The following is a 25,089-nucleotide window of genomic DNA, read 5'->3' on the forward strand; positions in this document are numbered from 1 at the left end:
TGATGAGAATCCTTGGTGTGCTGGCATGTATCTTTTCAAAGATACTTTTAATCAATTATTATATGAATGGTGTCTTGTTTTAATAAGCTAAATGTATTATAATCTTGCAGCTGGTGTTCTCTTTCAAATAATAATGTGTATGAACAAACAAGGCTGCCCATTGTGGGAATGTGCTGAAAATGCAGGAAAAAGATAAAAAGTATTTGATGGAGACATGGCTGTTTACACAGATGTTTCTAGGAGTCGATGTACTCTGTCCATGAACTGTAACACAAGGTCAAGATATGAGCGGCTACCAAAGATACGTTTCTTTTTCTTTTTAATAGATAGACGAGGGATCTCCCACCAATATTTAATTAACAAAGAACGTAGAACATATTGGTGGGAAAGAGACAAGGCAGTGACCTCATGGGTCAGAGACAGTGGGTAACAAGATAACAAAAAGGTATATAACTGAGAACTTGGAAAAATGAGTCAGAACGGACAGCTGGCCGGTCTCATGTTTGTTGATCTCATCTGCACAAATTATATCACCTGCACCAGTGATCTCACCTGCACAAATTATATCACCTGCACCAGTGATCTCACCTGCACAAATTATATCACCTGCACCAGTGATCTCACCTGCACCAGTGATCTCACCTGCACAAATTATATCACCTGCACCAGTGATCTCACCTGCACAAATTATATCACCTGCACTAGTGATCTCACCTGCACAAATTATATCACCTGCACCAGTGGCCTCACCTGCACAAATTAAATCACCTGCACCAGTGGCCTCACCCGCACAAATTATATCACCTGCACAAATTATATCACCTGCACTAGTGATCTCACCTGCATGAATTATATCACCTGCACCAGTGATCTCACCTGCACCAGTGATCTCACCTGCACAAATTATATCACCTGCACCAGTGATCTCACCTGCACAAATTATATCACCTGCACCAGTGATCTCACCTGCACAAATTATATCACCTGCACAAATGATATCACCTGCACCAGTGGCCTCACCTGCACAAATTATATCACCTGCACCAGTGATCTCACCTGCACAAATTATATCACCTGCACAAATGATATCACCTGCACCAGTGGCCTCACCCGCACAAATTATATCACCTGCACAAATTATATCACCTGCACTAGTGGCCTCACTTGCATGAATTATATCACCTGCACCAGTGATCTCACCTGCACCAGTGATCTCACCTGCACCAGTGATCTCACCTGCACAAATTATATCACCTGCACCAGTGATCTCACCTGCACAAATTATATCACCTGCACCAGTGATCTCACCTGCACAAATTATATCACCTGCACCAGTGATCTCACCTGCACAAATTATATCACCTGCACCAGTGATCTCACCTGCACAAATTATATCACCTGCACCAGTGATCTCACCTGCACAAATTATATCACCTGCACAAGTGGTCTCACATACTTCTGTGGCCACAAGTGCCCCAGTGGTCTCACCTACACCTGCGGCCTCTTTTCCACCCTCAGAAGTGGCTTCCCCTCAATCGGCAGTAGCACCAACAGGAGGGCATTGCAAAGCAGAACAGTCTGTTTTTGGAGGGACTGGCTCCTAGAGTTTGATGTTAGTCATTACACCAAAGCTGTTATTTGTGAAGTCACCTACATTTGGTGTCATATAGAAGTTGACTGTTATGTTTTTTCAATTGTTGTGAAAATGTTGATGTAATTGTTCATTTGTTCTGTCTCTGAATGTGTTAATGGGTTAGTTCACCAACAAATTGAAATTCTATCATTGTTTAATCACCTTCATGACATCACAGATGTGTATGACTCTTTTGCTGAACACAAAGAGTTTTGAAAAGAATTTGATTAAATCAATTCAATGTAAGTGAACGATGAACAGAGATTTGGAGCTCCAAATAGCACATAAAGACAACTAAAAGTAATTTTATCCAGTGGTTTAAGCCATGTCATCTGAAGCGATCCAATCGGTTTTGGATGTTAACGCTCCAAAATGTAACACTTTTAAAAATAAAATGACAGTCTATTTGTCCATCATGATTTCAAGCTTGATTACATTTCCAAAAACAATGGTTTAATCTTACACCAGCACATATTTAAACAATGAGAATACGAGTAAGAACTGTCACAGAAGAAAAATACACATATACACATTTATTTTTACACAATTAACACTTTAGTTGTTTCATCATAGAGTAAACATTTGTTTATTCACAACGTAACAGATGTGTTTGATATTTTGATAGAGTCTGTTTCTTCATAAAGTGCAAGCAAATGCAGATCAAACTCTGAAGCTCTTAAAAGCACAAAGGCTGCTTTAAAGTCACAACTTTGAAATGAAATGAAATGTAGCAGAAGTTACGACACCTCTTCGTCTCTACATTTTAGCTGCTTTGATGCCAGTCGGGTGTGTGTACATCACAGACTAAATTTGAAATGTTTTGTTGAAAGTATAGTGTGTGCCATGAGTTTTTGACATCATTAATATTCAGCTGCTACATATACAATGTTTGCAATTGGACAATATTACATATTGGGTAACTATCACACTTTCAGAGTACACTGTTATTTGACAAGATGTCTTTGCATTTTGACTGTCTTGGTCTAAGCAATGATAAAGGAACCTTTAGTTTTGATGACAATGATTTATTCATTGATGGATTGATTTATATTTCAAACATGAGTTCATTCTTTTGAGTAATCAACTTTTGCAGGTCACACAGAGTGGTGTGCTGAATGTTTCATGTGATGTGAGGATTGTACTTGAACATTGTAAGTTTGTTACAGTGAATGTGCCAAATCGATTGAGTAAAACTGTAAAGTACATTTAAAGCAATAATTCACCAATGGAGTCATAGATTACCTTAAAAATCCACCCCATCTATTTTCTTAAAGGAATAGTTCACCCAAAAATGGAAATTTGCTTATAATATACTCTCCCTCAGACCAGAAAAAAAGAGTTTTTTTCTTCCTCAAAACAGAATTTAAGATTTTTAGGATTTAATTTCAGTCCTCCTTCTTTAAACAATGAAAGTGAATGTACTCCATTTTCTTATGGTCCAAAATGCATATTTAGGGTGCATCGAAATAATCCACATGATTCCATTTGACAAATAAAGTTCTTCTGGGAAAACAGGCTGAGAAGTCTGCCAGGAACATCTCAAGACCCCTTTCTCCCATCACGTGAAGTTTCAGGAAGTAAAAAACAGATACTGCATTAATACAGTGTAATTAGCCAAGAACAAGAATATAAGAACTAACCACTTGACAAGTCTGTAAAACAAACGAGACAAGCAAACGAGTTCTCTAACAAGCAAATCGGAAAAATAAAAAGGCATTTCTCTACAAGCTGCAGAAACGATGATGAGTTTGTTGTTGAAAGAAAACGTTCAGAAAATATTTCAGTTCACCTGCTGGACAAGTTGACTGACAGTATTATCATGTTTACACAGTCTGAGGGATGATTAGAAAGAATCGAGTTTAAAACATGTTATCATACTTTAATAGCACAGAAATAACGATTTTGTAAGACACAGCCATGTTTTTGGTGTATAAAGGCATATATACAGAGTGCACTGCAAGTCACAGCAATAGTATTAATATAAATATGTTATTTTCCTGAAAATGTGTTAAAACCCCCAACCTCTGCTCCATGTAGAATGAAAAGCTTTTATAATGTTACTTAAGTCAAATGAATCAGTACTCTTTCCACCACTGCTTGTGAGAGATGACTATATAACATTGAGTCATTATGGGGTGCAGAAAGACAGTAAAATACTTTCAACGGGTCATTGCTAATGGTGAGATGATTCACTCAGAAGATTACAGCTGTGTATTTAAACACAATTCCTTCACTGTAATGCTGAATGATGATGACAGAAACTTCTTTAGGTGTTAAAAGATTCTTGCTCTGTCCCAATGAAAATAAGGAGATGTGTTCTGCTATTTATTTAAATGTTTTTACAGTTAACATTATTATTACTCTAGTGTAAAATATTTCAGAATAACATTTTTAGTTTCTTCGACACTTTAAATGTTGGATTCAAACATAAAACGTCTTGGTTACTGATGTAACCTCCGTTCCCTGATGGAGGGAACGAGACGTTGTGTCAATGAGATGACACTAGGGGTCGCTCCTGCAGAGCCCAGACATCTCTGATCTTGGCATGTGGAATTTGCATGCCACTCCCCCGGACATACGGGTATTAAAAGAGTGACGCTGCAAACACACATCTGGTATCGCACTGAGGAGCAGGGGGTGGCACGTGTTGGGCATGGTATGCCATAGTGATGGCATCGACGACCCAGTAGGCGATCCTCTGTACACTGAAGCAGACAATGAGCTGCTCGGATCTTCTAAAGCTCTGCGTGCGATCCAAGTAGATGCGAAGAGCGTGCACCGGACACAGCAACGCCAAGGCTGGGTCTGCCTCCTTGTGGGGGAGCACTTGCAGGTTCACCACCTGATCCCTGAAAGGAGTCGTGAGAACCTTGGGCATATAGCCCGGTCGGGGTCTCAGGATTACGCGAGAGTAAGCCGGACCGAACTCTAGGCACAGTTCGCTGACAGAGAACAGAGATTCCAGAGGTCCGGTTGTGGGTGCTGGATTATGCCCCGTCCCTGAGGAAGAAGGTCCTTCCTCAGGGGAATTCGCCGGGGGGGCGGTCACGAGGAGCATAAGGTCCGAGATCCAAATCCGGGAGTGCCAATAAGAGGATCTGCTCCTCGTCCTCCCTGACCTTGCACAACGTCTGTGCAAGTAGGCACACTGGGGTGAACACATACTTGCACAGCCCCAAGGGCCAGCTGTGTGCCAGGGCATCTGTGCCGAGGGGTGCCTCGGTCAGAGAGTACCAAAGTGGACAGTGGGAGGATTCTGGGGTAGCGAACAGGTCTACAGGTCTGAGTATAATCTGTCGCGACAGCACATCCGCTGTGCTGTTGAGGTGGCCCGGGATGTGGGTGGCTCGCTGCAACTTGAGAAGCTGCGGACTCCAAAGGAGGAGACGAAGGGGGCGAGTTGTGACACTCGACGAGAGTGTAGGTTGCCTTGGCGGCTGATGTACGCAATCGTCACTGTGTTGTCCATCAGATCAACACATACTTGCCCCGGATCAACGGCAATAGCCTCCTCAGGGCAAGTAACACTGCCAGCAACTCGAGGCAGTTGACGTGCCAATGCAGTTGCGGGCCGGTTCAAGGGGTTCAAGCCACGCTGGGATGCATCTGTCGTAACCAAGATGTACCTGGGGGCCTGGCCTAGGGGAGCTCCTGCCCGTAGGAAAGCTAGGTTTGACCAGGGGCTAAATAGACTGCAAAAAGCCTGTGTGATGAGGACGCGGTGTGTGCCGTGGCGCCATGCTCGTCTCTCGACTCGGGCCTGTAGCCAGTGCTGAAGTGGTCTCATATGCATCAAACCAAGCAGCATGACCATCTCTAAGTCCCTACTGGGGCGGGCTGTGGCGGAGCCAGTGTTGCTGCCGCAGGGGGATGCCCTTGGCGACCAACAGACGGGGGTGCGAGACATTGCGTCACGCCTGGGCAGGATGTGTTGAATGGTCCCCATCTGCCTTTTAACCACTGAGGATTGCTGGGCGAAATCCTCTAAGGTGCCGCAGAATAGGCCAAACTGGTTCGACCAAGTTGGGCCAAAGGTGGCACTCCTGGACAACTAAGGTGCACATCGCCTGACCCAGAGACCACGCCATGACCATCATCGCTCGGAGGGCGAGACCATTCACTGAGCGCATCTCCTGCATAAATCTCGGGTCAGAACTAACCTTGTGCAGTTCTTTGAGCGCCACGGCTTGGTGCACTTACAGGAGAGCCATGACGTGCAGGGCGGAGGCAGCCTGTCCAGTGGCACTGTAGGCTCAGTCATGAGTGACGACGTAAACCCACGGGCCCTGGACGGGAGACTTGGACGGCTCCGCCAGGTGGTGGCGCTCTGCGGGCACAAGTGCACCGCGATCGCCTTACCAACCTGGGGAGTCACCGAGCACCCCCTGGCAGCCCCACCGTCTAATGTTTTCTGCTGCTGAAGCGCCCAGGCGTATTTGCTCAGCACAACCATGGTGTGTGAGGGGGAGGACCGCTGGAATGTGCCGTAGATCCAACAGAGTAGAGAGATGAATGGAGGCGGCAGAGGAATTCAGCTCTGTGAACAAGCTCGCTAGGCGCCGAAGAAGATATCTGATGTATGTTTGCAGCGTCACTCCTTTTATACACGTATGTATGGGGAAGTGGCATGCAAATTCCACACGCCAATTTCCATTGGCCTTTTCTCAAGATCAGAGACGTCTGGGCTCCGCAGGAGCGACCCCTAGTGTCAACTCATCGACACAACGTTGAGTGGGTGACAGATAGGGAACTGAGTTTGTGCTCGTCCATCCACATTTGCCCAAATTTTATTTTAATACATTTTATGATCTATATGACACTGTGTTGCATTTTTACTCTTCAAAGTTCATTATAACTGATTTATTTACTGTAAATATCTCTTATGTTATATAATTTTCAGCAGGTGTTTGGTTTGTCATTTGTAGATTCTGCAGGTGATTTTTTCAATCAATGATCAATCCTGTAAAACATTAGAGAGAAAAATCAGACATTAACATACACTCATCACAGTCATTATCATCTAGGTTACGTATGTAACCTCCGTTCCCCGATGGAGGGAACGAGACGTTGTGTCGGAGAAGTGACACTAGGGGTCTCTATTGAGCGCCGATATATACCTCTGTTCTATGAAAAAAGGCAAATGAGAAGTTGGCAGACGGTATTTGCATATCCTGCCCCCGGACATACGGGCATTTAAGCGGGGTGAATACGGGAGTTTATTCAGGATTTTTCTGAGTTGCCGGAAATGGTCCGGCCACAACAGTGGCACGGCTCAGCGAGGTGACGGGGAAGACACAACGTCTCGTTCCCTCCATCGGGGAATGGAGGTTACATATGTAACCTAGATGTTCCCCTTCTGTCGCTCTCTCCACGTTGTGTCAGAGAAGCGACACTAGGGGTCCCACTTCAATCATGCCATGCGCTGAGCCGTATACGTGAACTGCTGATACAGGAGCGGGCAGGTATTCTTACGTGCAAAGGAGACCAGCTGTATCAGGGTGTACGTACCCTTCCCCAACACCCCATTAAAGTCATCAGAATCCTTCTGGTTACCCTAGTGAGGGGAACAAGGTTATGCTTGCCAACCTGGGAACGGGCCAAGCCTGGCTGGGCCTCTTTTCTCTCTATGTTTCTCACATAGAGCAACTACAGCCGGGGCCCTTACATGCATTAATGGAAGGGGGTGTTACCCCATTTCCTATTCTTTCAGGGGGAGAAGACCCTGCGGAGACCACACCTACCCTGCAGGGGAGGCAAAGAGTGGCGGATACATCACATGGCCGCTTGGGTCCTATGTGGGAAAGTTGGCGTGGTGGTAGATCCAGCCTTGTGTAGGGGGGAAGCTACAGCACGGCGACCGAGGCAGCTGGAACCGCCTAAGGGAGACACGGGGGTCTGCTCGTGAGGGGACAGTACCGCAGAATTACACACAGGGGGAGTCTGAACAGGAGACCTTAACCTGTGGAGCACCTATTCCAGTACAGGGTAGATTGAGTACCCGTAGTGGCTTGGGTCGGCGAGTTCCTCCACTGAACTGCAGACCCAAAAGGGCTAGGGAGGAATCAACCAGGGATCCGAAGATGGGGTCTCCTTGGAACAAAGGTGCACTATTTTACCTCAGCTGAGTGAAAGGGCGCTCGGCGCAAGCGATTCACCTGGCCAGATCGTCAGTGTGTTACCGGGCTCGGACCTGAGAGAACACGGGACGATACTGACTCAATTCAGAGATTGTAGAATCTTGCGAAAGTGTTAGGTGTTGCCCACCCTGCTGCTCTGCAGATGTCTGCTAGGGAGGTGCCCCTGGCCAGTGCCCATGAGGACGCAACACTCCTGGTTGAGTGGGCTCAGACCCACGGGGGGGCACGGCCTGGGTGTGATAAGCCAGTGAAATGGTGTCGACAACCCAGTGGGCGAGCCTGTTTGGGGACAGCGTTCCCTTTCTGCTGTCCCCCGAAGCAGACAAAGAGCTGATCAGAACGTCTAGAGCTCTGCGTGCGGTCCAGATAGATACGCAAAGCATGTACCGGACACAGCAACGAAAGGGCTGGGTCTGCGTCCTCCTGGCCCGTGAAGACGACTTAGAGATCTCAGGAGGGGAACAGGCTTTGCCGGGAGGGAGTTAGCCTCCGGGCGCCTTTTAGGAACCTGATAATTAAGTCGTGCTTACCTAGAGACTTGCCGTCTATCGTGTCATGGTGAGCCGCGATGGCGGCGACATACACCTTGAGGGTGGAGGGGGACAGCCTCCTCTCCAGCCTCTCCTGTAGGAACACGAGCACTGACCTAACCTCTGTGGGTCTTCAGCCCGGGAAGAACACCAATTTGCGAAAAGGCGCCACTTTAGGGCGTAAAGATGCCTGGTAGAGGGGGCTCTGGCTTGGTTGATAGTATCTATGACGGTCGATAATAGACCGGCTAGATCTTCTGCATCCCATCCAAGGGCCAGACTTGGAGGTTCCAGAGGTCTGGGTGCGGGTGCCAGAGCATGCCCCGTCCCTGAGAAAGAAGGTACTTCCTCAGGGGGATTTGCCAGGGAGGGGCTGTCGCGAGAAGCGTGAGGTTCAAGAACCAAGTCCGAGTGGGCCAGTAGGGGGCCACCAAGGTGACATGCTCTCCTCCTCCCTGACCTTGCACAGCACCTGTGCAAGAAGGCTCACTGGGGGAAATGCGTACTTGCGCAGCCCCGTGGGCCAGCTGTGTGCCAAAGCGTCTGCCCCGAGGGGAGCCTCTGTCCGGGCATACCAGAGTGGGCAGTGGGAGGTTTCTTGGGAGGCAAACAGGTCTACCTGGGCCTTGCCGAACCGGTCCCAGATCAGCTGGACCGACTGGGGGTGGAGCCTCCACTCCCCGCTGGGCAAGCGTTGTCGTGACAGCGCGTCCGCTATCACATTGAGGTTGCCGGGGATGTGAGTGCTGCGCAGTGACTTCGAGTCGCTGCTGGCTCCAAAGGAGAAGACGACGGGCGAGCTGTGACATGTGGTGGGAGCGTACTCTGCCTTGGCGATTTATGTAGGCTACCACTGTGGTGCTGTCTGACCTGATTAGGACATGTTTGTCTCGAATTAACAGGAGAAACTTCCTCAGGGCAAAGAAAACTCTAGGCAGTTGATGTGCCAACGCAGTGGGGCCCGGTTCCAACGGCCGGCGGCTGCGTGCCCGTTGCACACGGCGAATCAACCCAGTTTGGAGTCTCAAGATGCATCGGGACACCTGCTGCAAGGGTACTCCTGCCCGTAGAAAGCAGAGGTCTGTCCAGGGTTTGAAGGTTTGGCGGCAGGCGGTGGTGATTCTCACACAGTGCGGCCGCCGCGGAGGATGCCATATGCCCCAGGAGCCTTTGGAAACGTTAAAGGGACCACAGTGCCTGGCTTGAAGGAAGCGAGGCATTTCAGCACCGACTGTGCTCGCTCGTTGGAGAGATGTGCTGACATTGAGACTGAGTCTAACTCCATAATGAGAAAAGAGATGCTCTGAACCGGGGCGAGCTTACTCTTTTCCCAGTTTACCTGAAGCCCCAAACGGCTGAGGTGCCTAAGCACCTGGTCTCTGTGCACGCATAGTAACTCTCGCGAGGGGGCCAAGATGAGACAATCGTCGAGGTAATTGAGTATGCATATGCCGGCTTCTCGGAGCGGGGCAAGGGCTGCCTCTGCGACTTTCGTGAAGACGTGAGGGGACAGAGACAGGCCGAAGGGGAGGACTTTCGTACTGATTCGCCTGACCGTCGAACGCGAACCGTAGAAAGGGTCGGTGTCGTGGCAGGATCGAGACGTGAAAGTACGCGTCCTTCAGGTCTACCGCTGCGAACCAATCTAGATGCCGGACGCCAGACAGAATTTGTTTCTGGGTGAGCATTTTGAATGGGAGTTTGGACAGAGCCCGGTTGAAAACTCGCAGGTCCAAGATCGGTCGCCGCCTTTCTTGGGTACAACGAAGTAAGGGCTGTAGAAACCCTTCTTCGTTTCGGTTGGAGGGACAGGCTCTATCGCGTCTTTACTTTTTTAGTAAAAGAGAGGTGATTTCCTCAAGCAGGGACTTGGCATGTTTGCCGTTAAGCCCCTTAAACCAATTAAGCCCGGGGAAGCATAGTGGACCTCCGTGCGTCAGGGTCAGACTGGGCGGCAGACCCAAAGGTGGTGGCCCAGGTGAGTTATCTGCGTCAGACACCACTGTTACGCTCACCGATGCAGCGTTGATGTTGTCATCCAATGCCGGGGAGCTCCAGGGACCGGACGGTAGGCCGTTAAGCGGACCGCACTAATCCCGAGCTCGGGGGAAGCAGGCAAGCGTGCCGGGGGAGGCGGGAGGTTGAGGGGATTTACCCGTCCCGTTATTGTCCCCAGATCGTCTTTCATCGCCCGCCCCAATCCCGTAGGAAGGAGGCGAGGCGCAGGGGGTGGGGGGGCGTGGGCGGCTGAAGTGGCTTCCTCTCACGACAAGAGAAAGCAGAGATCGCAACGCCGCCGCGGTTATGTTCTCACACTGAAAACATAACCTATTGGAGAGAATGCTCATCCCGAGCTCAGACGGAAACAAGCAAGCGTGCCGGGGAGGCGGGGGGTTTCGAGGGGGTTCACCCGGCGAAACAGAGCCCGTCATTTTCCCCAGATCGTCTTCATCGCCCGTGGCGCCTGCCTCAATCCCGTAGGAAGAAATTTTCTGAATGAACTCCCGTATTCGCCCCGCTTAAATGCCCGTATGTCCGGGGGCGGGATATGCAAATACCGTCTGCCAACTTCTCTTTGGCCTTTTTTCATAGAACAGAGGTATATATCAGCGCTCAAGAGAGACCCCTAGTGTCGCTTCTCCGACACAACGTGGAGAGAGCGACAGAAGGGGAACTGAAGACATCATGACAGAATGATTTTTATAGTTGTATTAAAATCTCCATGTGTAATTGATATGACTTTCATAAGTGATTTAATGATGTGAAAAATAATAATAATAAAAAACATTTAAAGAGTAAATCAATAACTCACTGTAGTTTCTCCAGTTTATAGTGTGGATCCTCCAGTAGATAAGAGAGCAGCTTCACTTCTGAATCTCCTGGTTTATTAAAGTCCAGATTCAGTTCTTTCAGGTGTGAAGGGTTTGATCTCAGAGCTGAAGCCAGAGCAGCACAACCTTCATCTCCAATACTGCAGTTACACAGACTGTAGAGAGAAGAAGAAAAACTCCTCACACTCACAGCTCTACACATACTGTACATACATTCAGCAGCTAAAATGAAGTCATCACTTATATGTGTGATAAATGTGTCTGATTATAACTGAGAAAGACGAATATAAAGTGATAAATACTGATGATAACTATTGATAAGTATGATTTGGATTCTAATAATCATTTAATAATTCACAGATAACAAAATGTGGTGTTGGATAGGAAATATTTTTCCTACTACAGAGTAAATTTGAATTTAAATCAGAACTAGTAATGCCCGATTCATGAATGAATCACTCTTTTGAATCGGTTCTTTAAATTAATTGCTCAAACGGGTTGGCAAAACAGTCTTAATCGTTTTGTGATTCTCTCAGAATCATTCAGAGAAGTTCTTCAGTAAGTTCAACATCTGTGTGTGCAGCTTGTGAATGACTCCGAACTGCAGCTAAAGACATTGTCAAACCAAGAGAATCAAAACACTAACAGTGCATGAATGCATAATCAGCAATGCCATGTTTTTGTGCACATATAACACACAGTATCATTGTTTGTGTGTGTGAGTGCCTAACAGTGTGCATGTGCGAGTGTGTTTGTGTGTGCGTGTGTGTGCGTGTGTGAGTGTCTAACAGTGTGCACGTGTGTGCATGTGTTTGTGTGTGCGTGCCTGTGTGTTTGTGTGTGTTCCAGTTTGTTTTTGGGTGTGTGTGAGTGTTTGTGTGAGTGAGTGTGTTTGTCAGTGTGTGTGTGTATGTTTGTGTGTCTGTCAGTGTGTGAGTGAGAGTTTGTGTGAGTATGTGTGTGTCAGTGTGTATCTGTCAGTGTGTTTGTGTGTCTGTCAGTGTGTGTGTGTGTAATTGTGTGCGTCACTTTGTGTCTGAGTGTGTGTGTGTGTCTGATTATGTGTGTGTGTGTGGTGTGTGAGTGTGTGTGTCTGAGTATGTGTGTGTGTGAGTGTGTGTGTTTGTATTTGTGTATGAGCGTGTGTGTTTGTGCATGTGTGTGTGCGTGAGTTGTGTTTGTGTGTCTGAAAGTAGGTGTGTGTGTCAGTGCGTGTGAGAGTTTAAGAGTGTGTGTGTCTGTGTGAAAGAATGTGTGTGAAAGGGTGTCTCAGTGTGAGTGAGTGTGTGTGAGTTTATGTGTCAGTGTGTGAGAGAGAGAGTGTGCGGTGAGTGTGTGTATGTAAGTATGTGCGATTGTCTGGGAGTTTATTTGTGAGAGATTGTGTTTGTGTGTGTGTGTGTGTGGGTGAGAGAGTGTGTGGTGTTTGTGAGTATTTGTGAGTGTTTGAGTGTGTGTGTGTGTGTGTGTGTGCGTATGTGTGATTGTCTGTGAGTTTATTTATGAGAGATTGTGTTTGTGTGTGTGTGTGTGTGTGATTGTGTGTGTTTGTTTGTCAGTGTGTGTGAGCATTTGTGTGTGAGGGAGAGTGTGTATATTTGTGTGAAAGTGTGAGTGTGTCTGTGTTTTTGTTTATGTATTTGTGTGTTTCTGTGAGAGTGTGTGTCTGTTGGTGTCTGTCAGTGTGTGTGTGAGAGAGTGTGTGTATGTGTGTGTGCGTGAGTTGTATTTGTGTGTCAGTGTGTGTGTGTGTCTGTGTGTGATTGTGCGTGTCAGTGCGTGTGTGTGTCTGTGTGAAAGAGTGTGTGTGAGAGCGTGTCTCAGTGTGAGTGAGTGTGTGTGAGTTTATGTGTCAGTGTGTGAGAGAGAGTGTGCGGTGAGTGTGTGTGTGTGTGTGTGTGAGTATGTGTGATTGTCTGTGTGTTTATTTGTGAGAGACTGTGTTTGTGTGTGTGTGTGTGAGAGAGAGTGTGTGGTGTTTGTGAGTATTTGTGTGTGTGTGTGTGTGATTGTGAGTGTTTGTTTGTCAGTGTGTGTGAGTGTGTGTGTGTGAGAGAGTATGTGAAAGTGTGTGTGTGTGTGTGTGTGTGTGTGTGTGTGTGTGTGAGTGTGTGAGTCTGTGTAAGAGAGTGTGTGTGTTTTATGACTATGCTGAAAGTTTATAAACTCAAGATTTTGGAGTCAGTTTAGAATTTGATGGATGAAATTAGAATTTGAATACAACACATTTCTTTATATCATCATATTAACTATCTAATAATATGATAATATCACTCACTCTAGTTTCTCCAGTTTACAGTTTGTATTCTTCAGTCCAGCAGAGAGCAGCTTCACTCCTGAATCCTGCAGATTATTGTAACTCATGTTCAGTTCTATCAGACTTGAGGAGTTTGAACTGAGAACTGAGGCCAGTGATGAACAACTTTTCTCTGTCAGATTACAGCTCCACAGACTGAGAGAGAAATGCCAAGATAACAGTGTGTTAAACTATCAGTTTTCACGAAGGTGTCTCAGTACAGCTGTCAGTATTACTCTGAAACCTCACACCTCTCAGATAGAAACAAAACAAGAGCAAATGGATGTGCAATGAGAATCATCTGGTGGGAATGAAGGTTCATGCACATTAAGATGAAACATGACAGTGTTCAGTGAGGTGAGTAGAAGTTGACTTTTCCACTCATACAGTCAGTTCTCTGGTGTAATTGTGTAAACTGCATCTTATTCACAAAGCACCTGCAATCCAGTTTAAACAGGTACTTTTTTTCAAAAGTAGACTAAACAAAAACTTTATAGAATTGGGCTGTAATTGTTGCATGCTGAAGCTTTTCTCCTTGTATTATTTAGTTATTGTTAATTTAAAACATCTTTGTGAACAGAAATTATATATTTTTTGTACTGTGGGCTAATTCCGTTACTGCCTTTTATCATTCTGAATGGTATGGAAAAGAAACTTTAATAAATAAACGGATGGATACTGCGATTAAATTGTTCGCAAACAGTGGCCAATCATTTGTTCAATGTGCACGAGATATTTGTGTTGGCACTCCTGGTAGTGTCATAATTGCAGCATTGGATCTATATGCCATAAAGATCAATCCATAATCACGTACAATATGCGTTAATGCCAATTTTAGCGACGACAAGTGTTTCCAAACCAATTTTTCACGACATTTGATGTATCGACATAGACTTTATGCGCTTGAGTTAAACGTAAAAATATTATGTCGACATTTGTGACATTATAGTGATAATGTGCATTTCCATCAGCTTTATTTTGATGCGCTAAAACTTTTTTCACAAAAAATTCTTGGATGGAAACATAGTTAATGAGAAAATAATATTCATAAATAAACAAAAAATAGACACAAACATTTCACTGAAATCACAATATTTTGTGTTTTAAGATTCTACAGAAATTCTATAAACTCTAAAGTATGAAATCTCATAGTTTATATTTGAGTGTGTCTGTATGTGTCAGTGTGCAAGTGTGTATGTCTGTGTGTGTGTGTGAGTGTGTTTGTGTGTGGTGTTTGAGTGTAAGTGTGTGTCTGTCAGTGTGTGAGTGAGCGTGTTTGTCTGTCAGTGTGTGAGAGTGAGTGTGTGTGTGTGTGTGTGCGTGTGTGTTTGCCTGTCAGTGTGTAAGCGTGTATGTGTGTGTGTATATATGAGAGGGTGTGTGTGTCTGTGTCAGGGTGAGTGTGTGTGCGTGTGTGTGTGTCTGTGTCAGGGTGAGTGTGTGTGTGTGTTTGTGTGTCTGTGTCAGGATGATTGTGTGTGTGTGTGTGTGTGTGTGTGTTTGTGTGTGTGTGTGTCTGTGTCAGGGTGAGTGTGTGTGTGTGTGTGTGTGTGTTAGGGTGAGTGTGTGTGTTTGTCTGTGTTTGTGTGGGTGTGAGTGAGTGTGTGTGTCTGTGTCAGGGTAAGCGTGTGGGTGTGTGTGTGTGTGTGTGAGAGAGAGAGTGTCAGTATGTGTCTGTGTTTGTGTACTTATGTCACTTTTGGGTACTTTCACCAGAATACACACCAGTAAACTGAGGACCACCTTGACAATTTAGGACTTTTTGTATGTCCTACTTTTTGTATTTGTTTGACCATATAATCGTATTCAGCATGCTTTAAAATGGTCCCCAGCATTAAAATCTCACTTGTCCCAAAAAAAACACATTTAAGTGATTTGTGTACCTGAAGTGTGTATGCCCCCCCACCAATTTGTGTATAACACAGCGCCCCCTAGGAGAACTGCACTTCCGATTTTATACACAGTTTCGGGAATCTGACCAATCAGAAGCCAGTAAGAATTTTTCGACACAGCGCACTCAGTGGCTCTTATGGAAACTGCACTTACTTATTACCTTGTCAGTCTGACCAATCAGAAGCCAATCACGTCATCCTTAAAGATGGCTCAAATCTTAGAAATGCATTAATAGCAGTACCTAAGGTACCAAATGTGCTATTTGTATTTTGACATATTTTGCTTTGAGGACATTATTTTTCTGTTGTGAAGTAGAAATGAAATAGTTTGGTGTATATCATTATTTATTCCTGACCTCTTACTGTAATACTCCACAAACATGGAACCAAAGTGTGATCACAGTTGTGACAAGTGGGATTAGACCCCAATGTAAATCTACATTCTGTCATTATTTAATTTATAAACCCAGTGGAGCCTCTCTCTCTCACTCTCATTTTTTGGGGGGAACAGCTCTTTCAAAGATATTTTTTAACATTGTATTTATGCTTGTTTATTCCATTAATTTTATATAATAATTTTTTTTCCCTTAAGAAAATTGCCCTTTGTGTAGAATTCAGCATGCTGGCTATCCGTAAAAGACCTCAGCAGGATGCTGAAGATAACATCATATGTGAAACTGACAAGCCTGGTCTTCAGGAGCAGTACATCAGCAACTATAAAGGCAAGACAATTCAAATATAAGTGCTATGGATTACTTTTGCATTACAGCCAAACTGTTGAATTAGTAAAAGTGTAGGTACATTTCAGTTATTTCCATTTTACTTTTTAAATGTGATTGCAGACACCCTGTAACAGTGATCAAAATAATGTTTTTTCTGCTTTAGGGTGAGGCATTTTCACCACTGAATCTTTCTGCAGAGGAGACTTTGTTCTTGAATACAGAGGTGAACTTCTGAGTTCAAAAAAGAGTCTTGAATGAACTAAAAACTACACTGAATCTGAGAGCACATTCTTGTTTGATTTTCAGTGGCATGGAAAATATTGGTGGTAAGTACATCAAGAACTGTCAACTTGATGTAGCAGGGCAGCTCAAAGAGATCTTTTTCTTCAAGAGAGTAAAAGGGCTAATTTTACCAATAATAATCATTCTCTCATCATTTACTCATTCTTATTCATGAATAACTCCTTTCACATTTGAAGTGTACAGTGCTCTGCACGTGTGTCAAGCACAAAGAACTGTAAACCAGCTTCTCTCATGAACAACCCAAAACTAATTGTATCACTTCAGAAGACATGGACTAAACACTTGTGAGGTACAGGTGCATCTCAAAAAATTTGAATATCGTGGAAAAGTTCAAAAAGTGGAACTTTCATATATTCTAGATTCATTACACATTAAATGTTTTTTGGGGTTTTTTAATGTTGATGATTATGGCTTACAGCTCATGGAAATAAAAAATCCAGTATCTCAAAATATTAGAATAAAGAATTTATAATACAGAAATGTCGACCTTCTGAAAAGTATGTTAATTTATGCACTAAATACTTGGTCGGGACTCTTTTTGCACAAATTATTGCATCAATGCGGTGTGGCATGGAGGCAATCTGCCTATGGCACTGATGAGGTGTTATGGAAGCCCAGGATGCTTTGATAGCAGCCTTGAGCTCGTCTGTATTGTTGGGTCTGGTGTCTCTCATATTCCTCTTGACAATACCACATAGATTCTCTATGGGGTTCAGGTCAGGCGAGTTGGCTGGCCAATCAAGCACAGTAATACCATTGTTAGAAAAACAGTTACTTGTAGTTCTGGCACTATTGCCAGGTGCTAAGTCTTGCTGGAAAAGGAAATCAGCATCTCCAAAAAGCTTGTCAGCAGATGGAAGCATGAAGTGCTCTAAAATATCCTGGTAGATGGCTGAATTGAGTCTCAACATGAGAGAAAACAGTGGACAACCAACACCAGCAGATGACATGGCATGCCAAATCATCACTGAATGTGGAAACTTCACACTGGACTTCAAGCAACTTGGATTCTGTGCCTCTCCACTGAGCAACGGTCCAGTTCTTCTCCTTAGCCCAGGTAAGACGCTTCTGAGATTGTCTCTGGTTCAAGAGTGGCTTGACACTTGGAATGCGACACTTGTTGCCCATTTCCTAGACACGTCTGTGTGTGGTGGCTCTTGATACACTGACTCCAGCCTCAGTCCACTCCTTGTGAAGCTCCACCAAGTTCTTGAATCGGCTTTGCTTGACAATCATCTCAAGGCTGGTCAACTTTCCATTAATATGCTTTGATGCAGCACTCTTTCAGCAATGACCTACTGTAGCTTACCCTCCTAGCGGAGGATGTCAATGAGTGTCTTCTGGACAACTGTCAAGTCAGCAGTCTTCCCCAGATTAAAGGCTCAGGAAAACTTTGCAGTTGTTTTGAGTTAATTAGCTGACAGAACTCTTCTCAGGTCAGCATTTCTGTATTGTAAATTCTTTATTCTGATATCTTGAGATACTGTTTTTTTTTTTTTCATTTTAAAATATTTCATTTTATGTGTAATGAATATACACATAAAATGTGAGAATATATGAAATATATGAAAGAATATATGAAAGTTAAACTTTTTGAACGAATTTTCCACTATATTATTTTTTTTTAGATGCACCTGTATGTTTTCCTTTTTGCTGCTTTATGACCTTTTTGAGCTTGAAACCTTTGGACTCCATTGGCTTACATGGACCAAAACATGTCATTAATTCATTTTTAAAGTTCAAGTGTTCCACAGGAGACAGAAAGTCATATGAGGGCGAGTAAGTGATGAGAGAATTATTTTTGTGGTGAACTGTGCCTTTAATACTTAATATTTTAGAAACAGACAGTAGAAGTGGAAAACACTTCTGTATATGTCCTGCATACATTTTAGTGGTAAGTGTGTGTGTTTATATAGTATGGATGCATCCAAGGAAGACAAGTCCCTGGGAAGACTCGTCAACAATGAGCACAGAAATCCTACTTGCATAATGAGAACTATTGAAGTGAAGAAGAAATCTTTGTCTATTTGCTGTACGAGACATTTTACCAGGCGAAGAAATCACTTACAACTATGGAGACATGGACTGGCCGTGGAGAGCCAAGGTACCATAAAGAAAATGCTAGAATTCATAAGCAGCAATTTATGATGCATTTTTCCTGTCATTAATTGCTAATGTGTTTTGTGGTCTCATATTTCTTCAGTCTTTGAATGAAGCATCAACAGAATCCAGTGATAAAAAAATCGGTTAGCAATTTGGGCCCACAGAAATCGGTATGTATAGTTAATTCTGCTTAACTCCTTGTAATGACAAAATAGGTAATTTTGAAACTTAGAGCCGGATTTTACAATGCATTAAAACAATATAACTAACTCTTAAATAAGTATTTCACCCTAAAATAAGAATTCTTTCATTATATACATGCCATCACAGATGAATATGACTTTCTTTCTTCAGCAGAACACATATCTCAGCTCTGTAGGTCCGTACAATGCAAGTCAACCGGTACCAAACTTTGATAGTCCCAAAGTAATCGACACCACTGCAGTCTGGCCATTAATGTCTTCCCAAGCTAAATGAATGATGTTTTTAAGAAAATAACAGAATTAAAAAGTTATGATAAATCTTCACTTCTGGTGTTATTTTGAGTAAGTAAGTATTTTGATGTGATAAAAGAGGAGATGGGGTGTTGTTTTCTTTCCACTGGATGAATGTACTTTTATGTCACGCAAACACCTATTGTTTAGTTTAAGAAGACATTAACTAATCGATTGGAGTTGTGTTGACAACTTTTATGTTGCCTAATTGTACCTTTTGGACCATCAACATTGTGTTGCTGTTTACTTGCATTGTATGGACCTACAAAGATATTCAGAAATTCTTCTAAAAATCTCATTTAAGTAAATTATGAGAGAACATAATTTTTTTGGGTGAACTATTCCTTTGACAGGTGTTTTATTTTGTAATTTACTGACAAAATAGAAGTGTTTTCATAATATATGAAATATAATTATTTACTATGCACCATAGTCAAAACGGTCAAAACATCATACAGACTGGAAGGTTTCAACTAATCAGTAAAATAGAAAATTATCGATAATGGAACCTGATCCTATCTCATTAAGGGAGGTGGGTATACACATTTAGTAGATAATCTGTGGATGTCGCCATACCAGTTTAGCTTCTGGTACATGCACATGAATTTGTGTTTGTTTTATGCTTGGTTAATGCAGTTACTGCCGCCTAAAAATGAAATGGAACTCTCGGGAGGAGCTCTCTCAGGTGGAAACGACCAATGTACCAAATTTCTGAGACCAAAAGCATAATAGTAAAACAAAATATAACTTGTTAAAATGCATCCAAGGATGTTTACCATTCCAGATAAAAGATTTAGTAATACTATCAAATTGTTTAAAATAAAAGAGGGGAACTTCAATGGGGAGAGACCGTAATAGGTAGTTGCATTTTGGAATTCAATTCATTTTTATAACATTAACTTTTCCAATCATAGATAAATGTGAAGCCCACCTGCCCACATCGCTCAAATGTTTTTATTAAAGGGTCAAAATTAACTCTGAATTAACTGAATCACATAAATTTGCTTGGAATAAAATACCCACATACTTAATGCCCTGTTTGGGCCACTGAAAGGTGCCCGGATGAAAAGCTGTTAACGGGCAGTATGCTGTCAGAACCAAAGCTTCAGATATAGACCAGTTATCTCTGTATCCCAAGAAATTATAAAATTAATTAATAATTCTGTGGAGGCAAGGCATAGATCTAGTGGGGTTGGAAACAAATAATAAAATATAATCTGTGTAAAGCAAAAGCTTATTTGCCACACCTCCTGTCACCACCCCTGGAAAATAATCCTCCTTTTTTATCGCAGCTGCTAATGGTTCCAGGGCAAGACAGAACAATAATGGGGAAAGAGGTGCCCCTATCCAGATTAAAATAATCTGAAATTAATCCATTTGTTTGTACCGCTGCTACCGGGTGTCTATAAAGTAAATAAATCATTCAATAAAATATATTTCCAAAATCTTAAAAACATAATCTCATTTTACCATATCAAACGCCTTTCGACGTCAAGTGAGACTGCAGCAACTGGAGTTTGATAATTTGTCAATGACCACATGATATTGATGAAATGCCTAATGTTATCAGAAGAGCTGTGGCCCCAAATAAACCCCACCTGATATAAGAGATGTAATGGCATCCACTACCCAGTGGGAAAGCCTCTGTTTTGAGATGGCGTTCCCTTTCCACTGTCTGCCAAAGCAGAACGTCAGAACGTCTAAACGTCTGTGTGCGGTCCATGTAGATATGCAAAGTACGTACCGGACACAGCAACGAAGGGGCTGGGCCTGCCTCCTCCCAGGGCAGCCCTTGCAGGTTCACTACCTGGTCTCTGAAGGGGGTGGTAAGACCCGGTTGCGGTCTTAGAATCATATGAGTGTCTGCTGGACCGAACTCCAGAAAAGTGTCACTGACAAAGACCGCTTGCAGGTCCCCGACCCTCTTGATGGAGGCGAGCGCGATCAAGAGGGCCATCTTCAGGGAGAGGGCCCTGAGTCCATTTGATTCTAGCGGCTCGAAGGGGGGTCTCTGAAGGCCCAAGAGGGCCACTGATAGATCCCAGGAGGGGAACAGGCTTGGCCGGGAGGGATTTAACCTCCGGGCGCCTCTTAGGAACCTGATAATTAAGTGCTTTACAGTGCTTACCCAAAGACTTGCCGTCTACTGTGTCATGGTGGTCCGCGATAGCGGCTACATACACCTTCAAGGTGGAGGGGGGACAGCAACCCCTCCAACCTCTCCTGCAGGAATGAGAGCACTGACCTAACTGCGCACCTCTGTGGGTCTTCAGCCCAGGAAGAACACCAATTCGCGAACAAGCGCCACTTCAGGGCATAAAGTTGCCTGGTAGAAGGGGCTCTGGATTGGTTGATCGTGTCTACGACGGCAGGTGGTAGATCAGCTAGATCTTCCGCATCCCGTCCAGGGGCCAGATGTGGAGGTTCCAGAGGTCTGGGTGCGGATGCCAGAGCATGCCCCATCCCTGAGAAAGAAGGCCTTCCTCAGGGGAATTCGCCAGGGAGGGGCTGTCGCGAGGAGTACGAGATCCGAGAACCAAGTCCGAGTGGGTAGTCCAAGTCCAGTAGGGGGCCACTAGAGTGAATTGTTCCTCATCCTCCCTGACCTTGCACAGCACCTGGGCATGAAGGCTTACTGGGGGAAATGCGTACTTGTGCAGCCCCGTGGGCCAGCTGTGTGCCAGCACGACTGCCCCGAGGGGAGCCTCCGTTCGGGCGTACCAGAGCGGACAGTGGGAGTTCTCTCTGAAGGCAAATCGGTCTACCTGAGCCTTGCCGAACCGTTCTCAAATCAGCTGGACCGACTGGGGATGAAGCCTCCACTCTCAGCTGGGCAAGTGTTGTCGTGATAGCGAGTCCGCCACCACGTTGAGGTTGCCCGGGATGTGAGAAAAAAAGATTTCAGCATAGAGAAGCTGATGGCTAAAGCACAGCAAGATGGCTGCTGCGTCTTTGTTTTCACGGAGATGTGGCTCAGCAACAGAGCTCCGGATGCCGCCATTCAGCTAGACGGGCTCGCCTCGTTTCGTGCCGACAGAAATATAGCTCTCTGCGGTAAGACTCGGAATGGTGCAAGAACTTTATGCTAGTCTCTAGTTACTTTTCATTGCTGTTGGAGCTTGTGACTGTTAGATGCAGACCTTTTTATTTACCACGGGAATTCACCACTGTTTGCATAACCGGAGTTTTCATTCCTCCCAGCGCTAACGCTAAGGAAGCGCTCTGTGAACTGTATGGGGCTATGAGCGAACTGCAGAACGCTCACCCCGACGGACTGTTTATTGTCGCCGGAGATTTTAACCATGCAAATCTCAAGACTGTGCTCCCTAAATTCCATCAGTATATGGACTTTGCAATGAGAGGGGCAAACGCGCTTGATCTTGTTTACACAAACATCCCAGGCGTGCACCGGGCGGAGCCCCACCCCCACCTCGGCTACCACATCTCTGTTATGTTAATTCAAGCATACAGACTGCTCGTCAGACGCACAAAACCGCTTCAGAAGCAGGTGAAAACCTGGCAAGCAGGAGCCATCTCTGCTCTTCAGGACTGTTTTGAGTGTACTGACTGGCACATGTTCAGGGAGGCTGCAACATATGGCGATTCTACCAACTTGGAGGAATACACAGCATCAGTGACCAGCTACATCAGCAAGTGCATTGATTATGTCACTTTCTCAAAGACCATCACCACACGCTCCAACCGGAAGCTGTGGATGACTGTGGAGGTGCGCACGCTGCTGAGGACCCGAGACTCCGCCTTCAGAGCAGGCGATAAGGCAGCCCTAAGAACAGCTAGGGCCAAACTGTCCCGGGCAATCAGAGAGGCAAAGCATGCACACGCCCAGAGAATCCACAGTCACGTCCAGGACAGCGGTGACATGCGGTGCATGTGGCAGGGCATCCAGGCCATCACCTACTACAGGACAACATCAGTTGCCTGTGACAAAAATGCCTCCCTTCCAGATGCACTGAACGACTTCTACGCTCGGTTTGAAGTGCAGAACAACGTGGTGGCGAGGAAGACCACCCCCTCCTCCCAACGACCAGGTGCTCTGTCTTACCACGGCGGATGTGAGGAAAACTCTACGTAGAGTCAACCCACAGAAGGCTGCTGGACCAGACAACATTCTTGACGGAGTGCTCAGAGTATGTGCAGACCAGCTAGCAGATGTTCTTACCGACATCTTCAACATCTCTCTGAGCAGCGCCGTCGTTCCAACGTCGTTCAAGTACACCACCATCATCCCCATGCCAAAGAAGTCTTCAGTGTCCTGCCTCAACGACTACCGTCCCGTCGCACTCACACCAATCATCATGAAGTGCTTCGAGAGGCATGAGGCACATTAAGACCCAGCTGCCCCCCTCACTAGACCCACAGCAGTTTTCATATCATCCAAACCGTTCAACGGACGACGCCATCGCCACAACCTCACCCACCTAGTCAAAAAGGACTCATACGTTCGACTGCTGTTCATAGATTTCAGCTCAGCATTCAACACGATAATTCCACAGCACCTAATTGGAAAGCTGAACCTGCTGGGCCTGGATACCTCCCTCTGCAACTGGATCCTGGACTTCCTGACTGGGAGACCTCAGTCAGTCCGGATCGGGAACAGCATCTCCACCACCACCACAATGAGCACTGGGGCCTCCCATGGCTGTGTGCTCAGTCCACTGCTGTTCACTCTACTGACTCACGACTGTGCAGCAATGCACAGCTCAAACCACATCGTCAAGTTCGTAGATGACACGACCGTGGTGGGTCTCATCAGCAAGAACGTTGAGTCAGCATAGAGAGAGGAGGTGCAGCGGCTAACGGACTGGTGTAGAGCCAACAACCTGTCCCTGAATGTCGACAAAACAAAAGAGATGGTTGTTGACTTTAGGAGAGCACAAGGTGAACACTCTCCGCTGAACATCAACGCATTCACCAAATTCCTTGGTGTTCAATTGTGGAGAACCTCACCTGGTCCCTCTACACCAGCTCTATCACCAAGAAAGCACAGCAGCGCCTCTATTTTCTTCGAAGGCTGAGGAAAGCACATCTCCTACCCCCCATCCTCACTACATTCTATAGAGGGACTATTGAGAGCATCCTGAGCAGCTGTATCACTGCCTGGTTTGGGACTTGCACCGTTTCGGACCGCAAATCCCTGCAGAGGATAGTGAGGACAGCTGAGAAGATCATCGGGGTCTCTCTTCCCTCCATCAAAGACATTAACAAAAAATGCTGTATCCGCAAAGCAAACAGCATTGTGGACAACCCCACACACCCCTCACATAAACTCTTTACCCTCCTGCTGTCTGGCAAGAGGTACCGAAGCATTCGGGCCCTCACGACCAGACTGTGTAACAGCTTCTTCCCCCAAGCCATCAGACTCCTCAATACTCAGAGACTGGTTTGACACACACACGTGTCCTGAGTTGCACTTTAATTACGGTCACTTTATAACTGTCTGCTACCTCAATAACTGCTATGTGCATAGAACACTATCTCATAGTATGTTATGTTTACGTTTTTAGAAACTGTCATCTTTTTGCACTACTGTGTACTGGTCGGCGCTGCACTGTCTCTCACTGTGCCTATTGTCCTGTTCATTGTCAGAAATGTCTTGTACTGTCTCGTACTTTTTGCACATGTTTGCACGTGCATTTTATATATACCTATATACCTATATAGGTATTTTATATAGGTATTTTATTTAGTTGTGTAGTCTCATGTGGTCCTGAGTTTGTCCTATGTTGTTTTTATGTAGCACCATGGTCCTGGAGGAACGTTGTCTCGTTTCGCTGTGTACTGTACTAACTGTATATGATTGAAACGACAATAAAAACCACTTGACTTGACTTGATTCAAACAGCACAGCAGCAGAGACTTGAAGAAAATTGGAGGGAAAACTGCAAACAGGACAAAACTATACAAAATTCACAGTGGCTAAAGCAGTGAGTACAACATAATCCTTATTGGATGTTTTTTTTCCTAAGAAAGGAACAATTAATTGTAGAACTTGGATGCTAAATGATATCTTAAAGCTTAAAGTTTACATTTAGCCAAATGTAAAGCTAAAATGCAAATATACTGAAGCCATGACTAGCAAATAATCTGGAGCACCTCAATGTAGCAATTCAAATGAGCCTGGGAAAAT

The 25,089-nt window shown here is 44.9% G+C and overlaps 1 protein-coding gene across 1 annotated transcript in view; it reads right to left on the bottom strand.

Moving 5' to 3' along the window:
* Positions 1-2,159: 2,159 nt before the first annotated feature.
* LOC127644879 (NACHT, LRR and PYD domains-containing protein 3-like) overlaps positions 2,160-25,089 on the bottom strand; it is a 178,077-nt gene continuing 155,147 nt past the window's right edge. Inside the window, 3 exon segments of the mRNA XM_052128291.1 lie at positions 2,160-6,593; positions 11,113-11,286; positions 13,410-13,583. Coding sequence (XP_051984251.1) covers positions 6,581-6,593; positions 11,113-11,286; positions 13,410-13,583 — 361 coding nt within the window. The 3' untranslated portion in view covers positions 2,160-6,580.

The sequence above is a fragment of the Xyrauchen texanus genome, chromosome 6 (assembly GCF_025860055.1).
Source record: "Xyrauchen texanus isolate HMW12.3.18 chromosome 6, RBS_HiC_50CHRs, whole genome shotgun sequence".
Lineage (NCBI taxonomy): Eukaryota > Metazoa > Chordata > Actinopteri > Cypriniformes > Catostomidae > Xyrauchen > Xyrauchen texanus.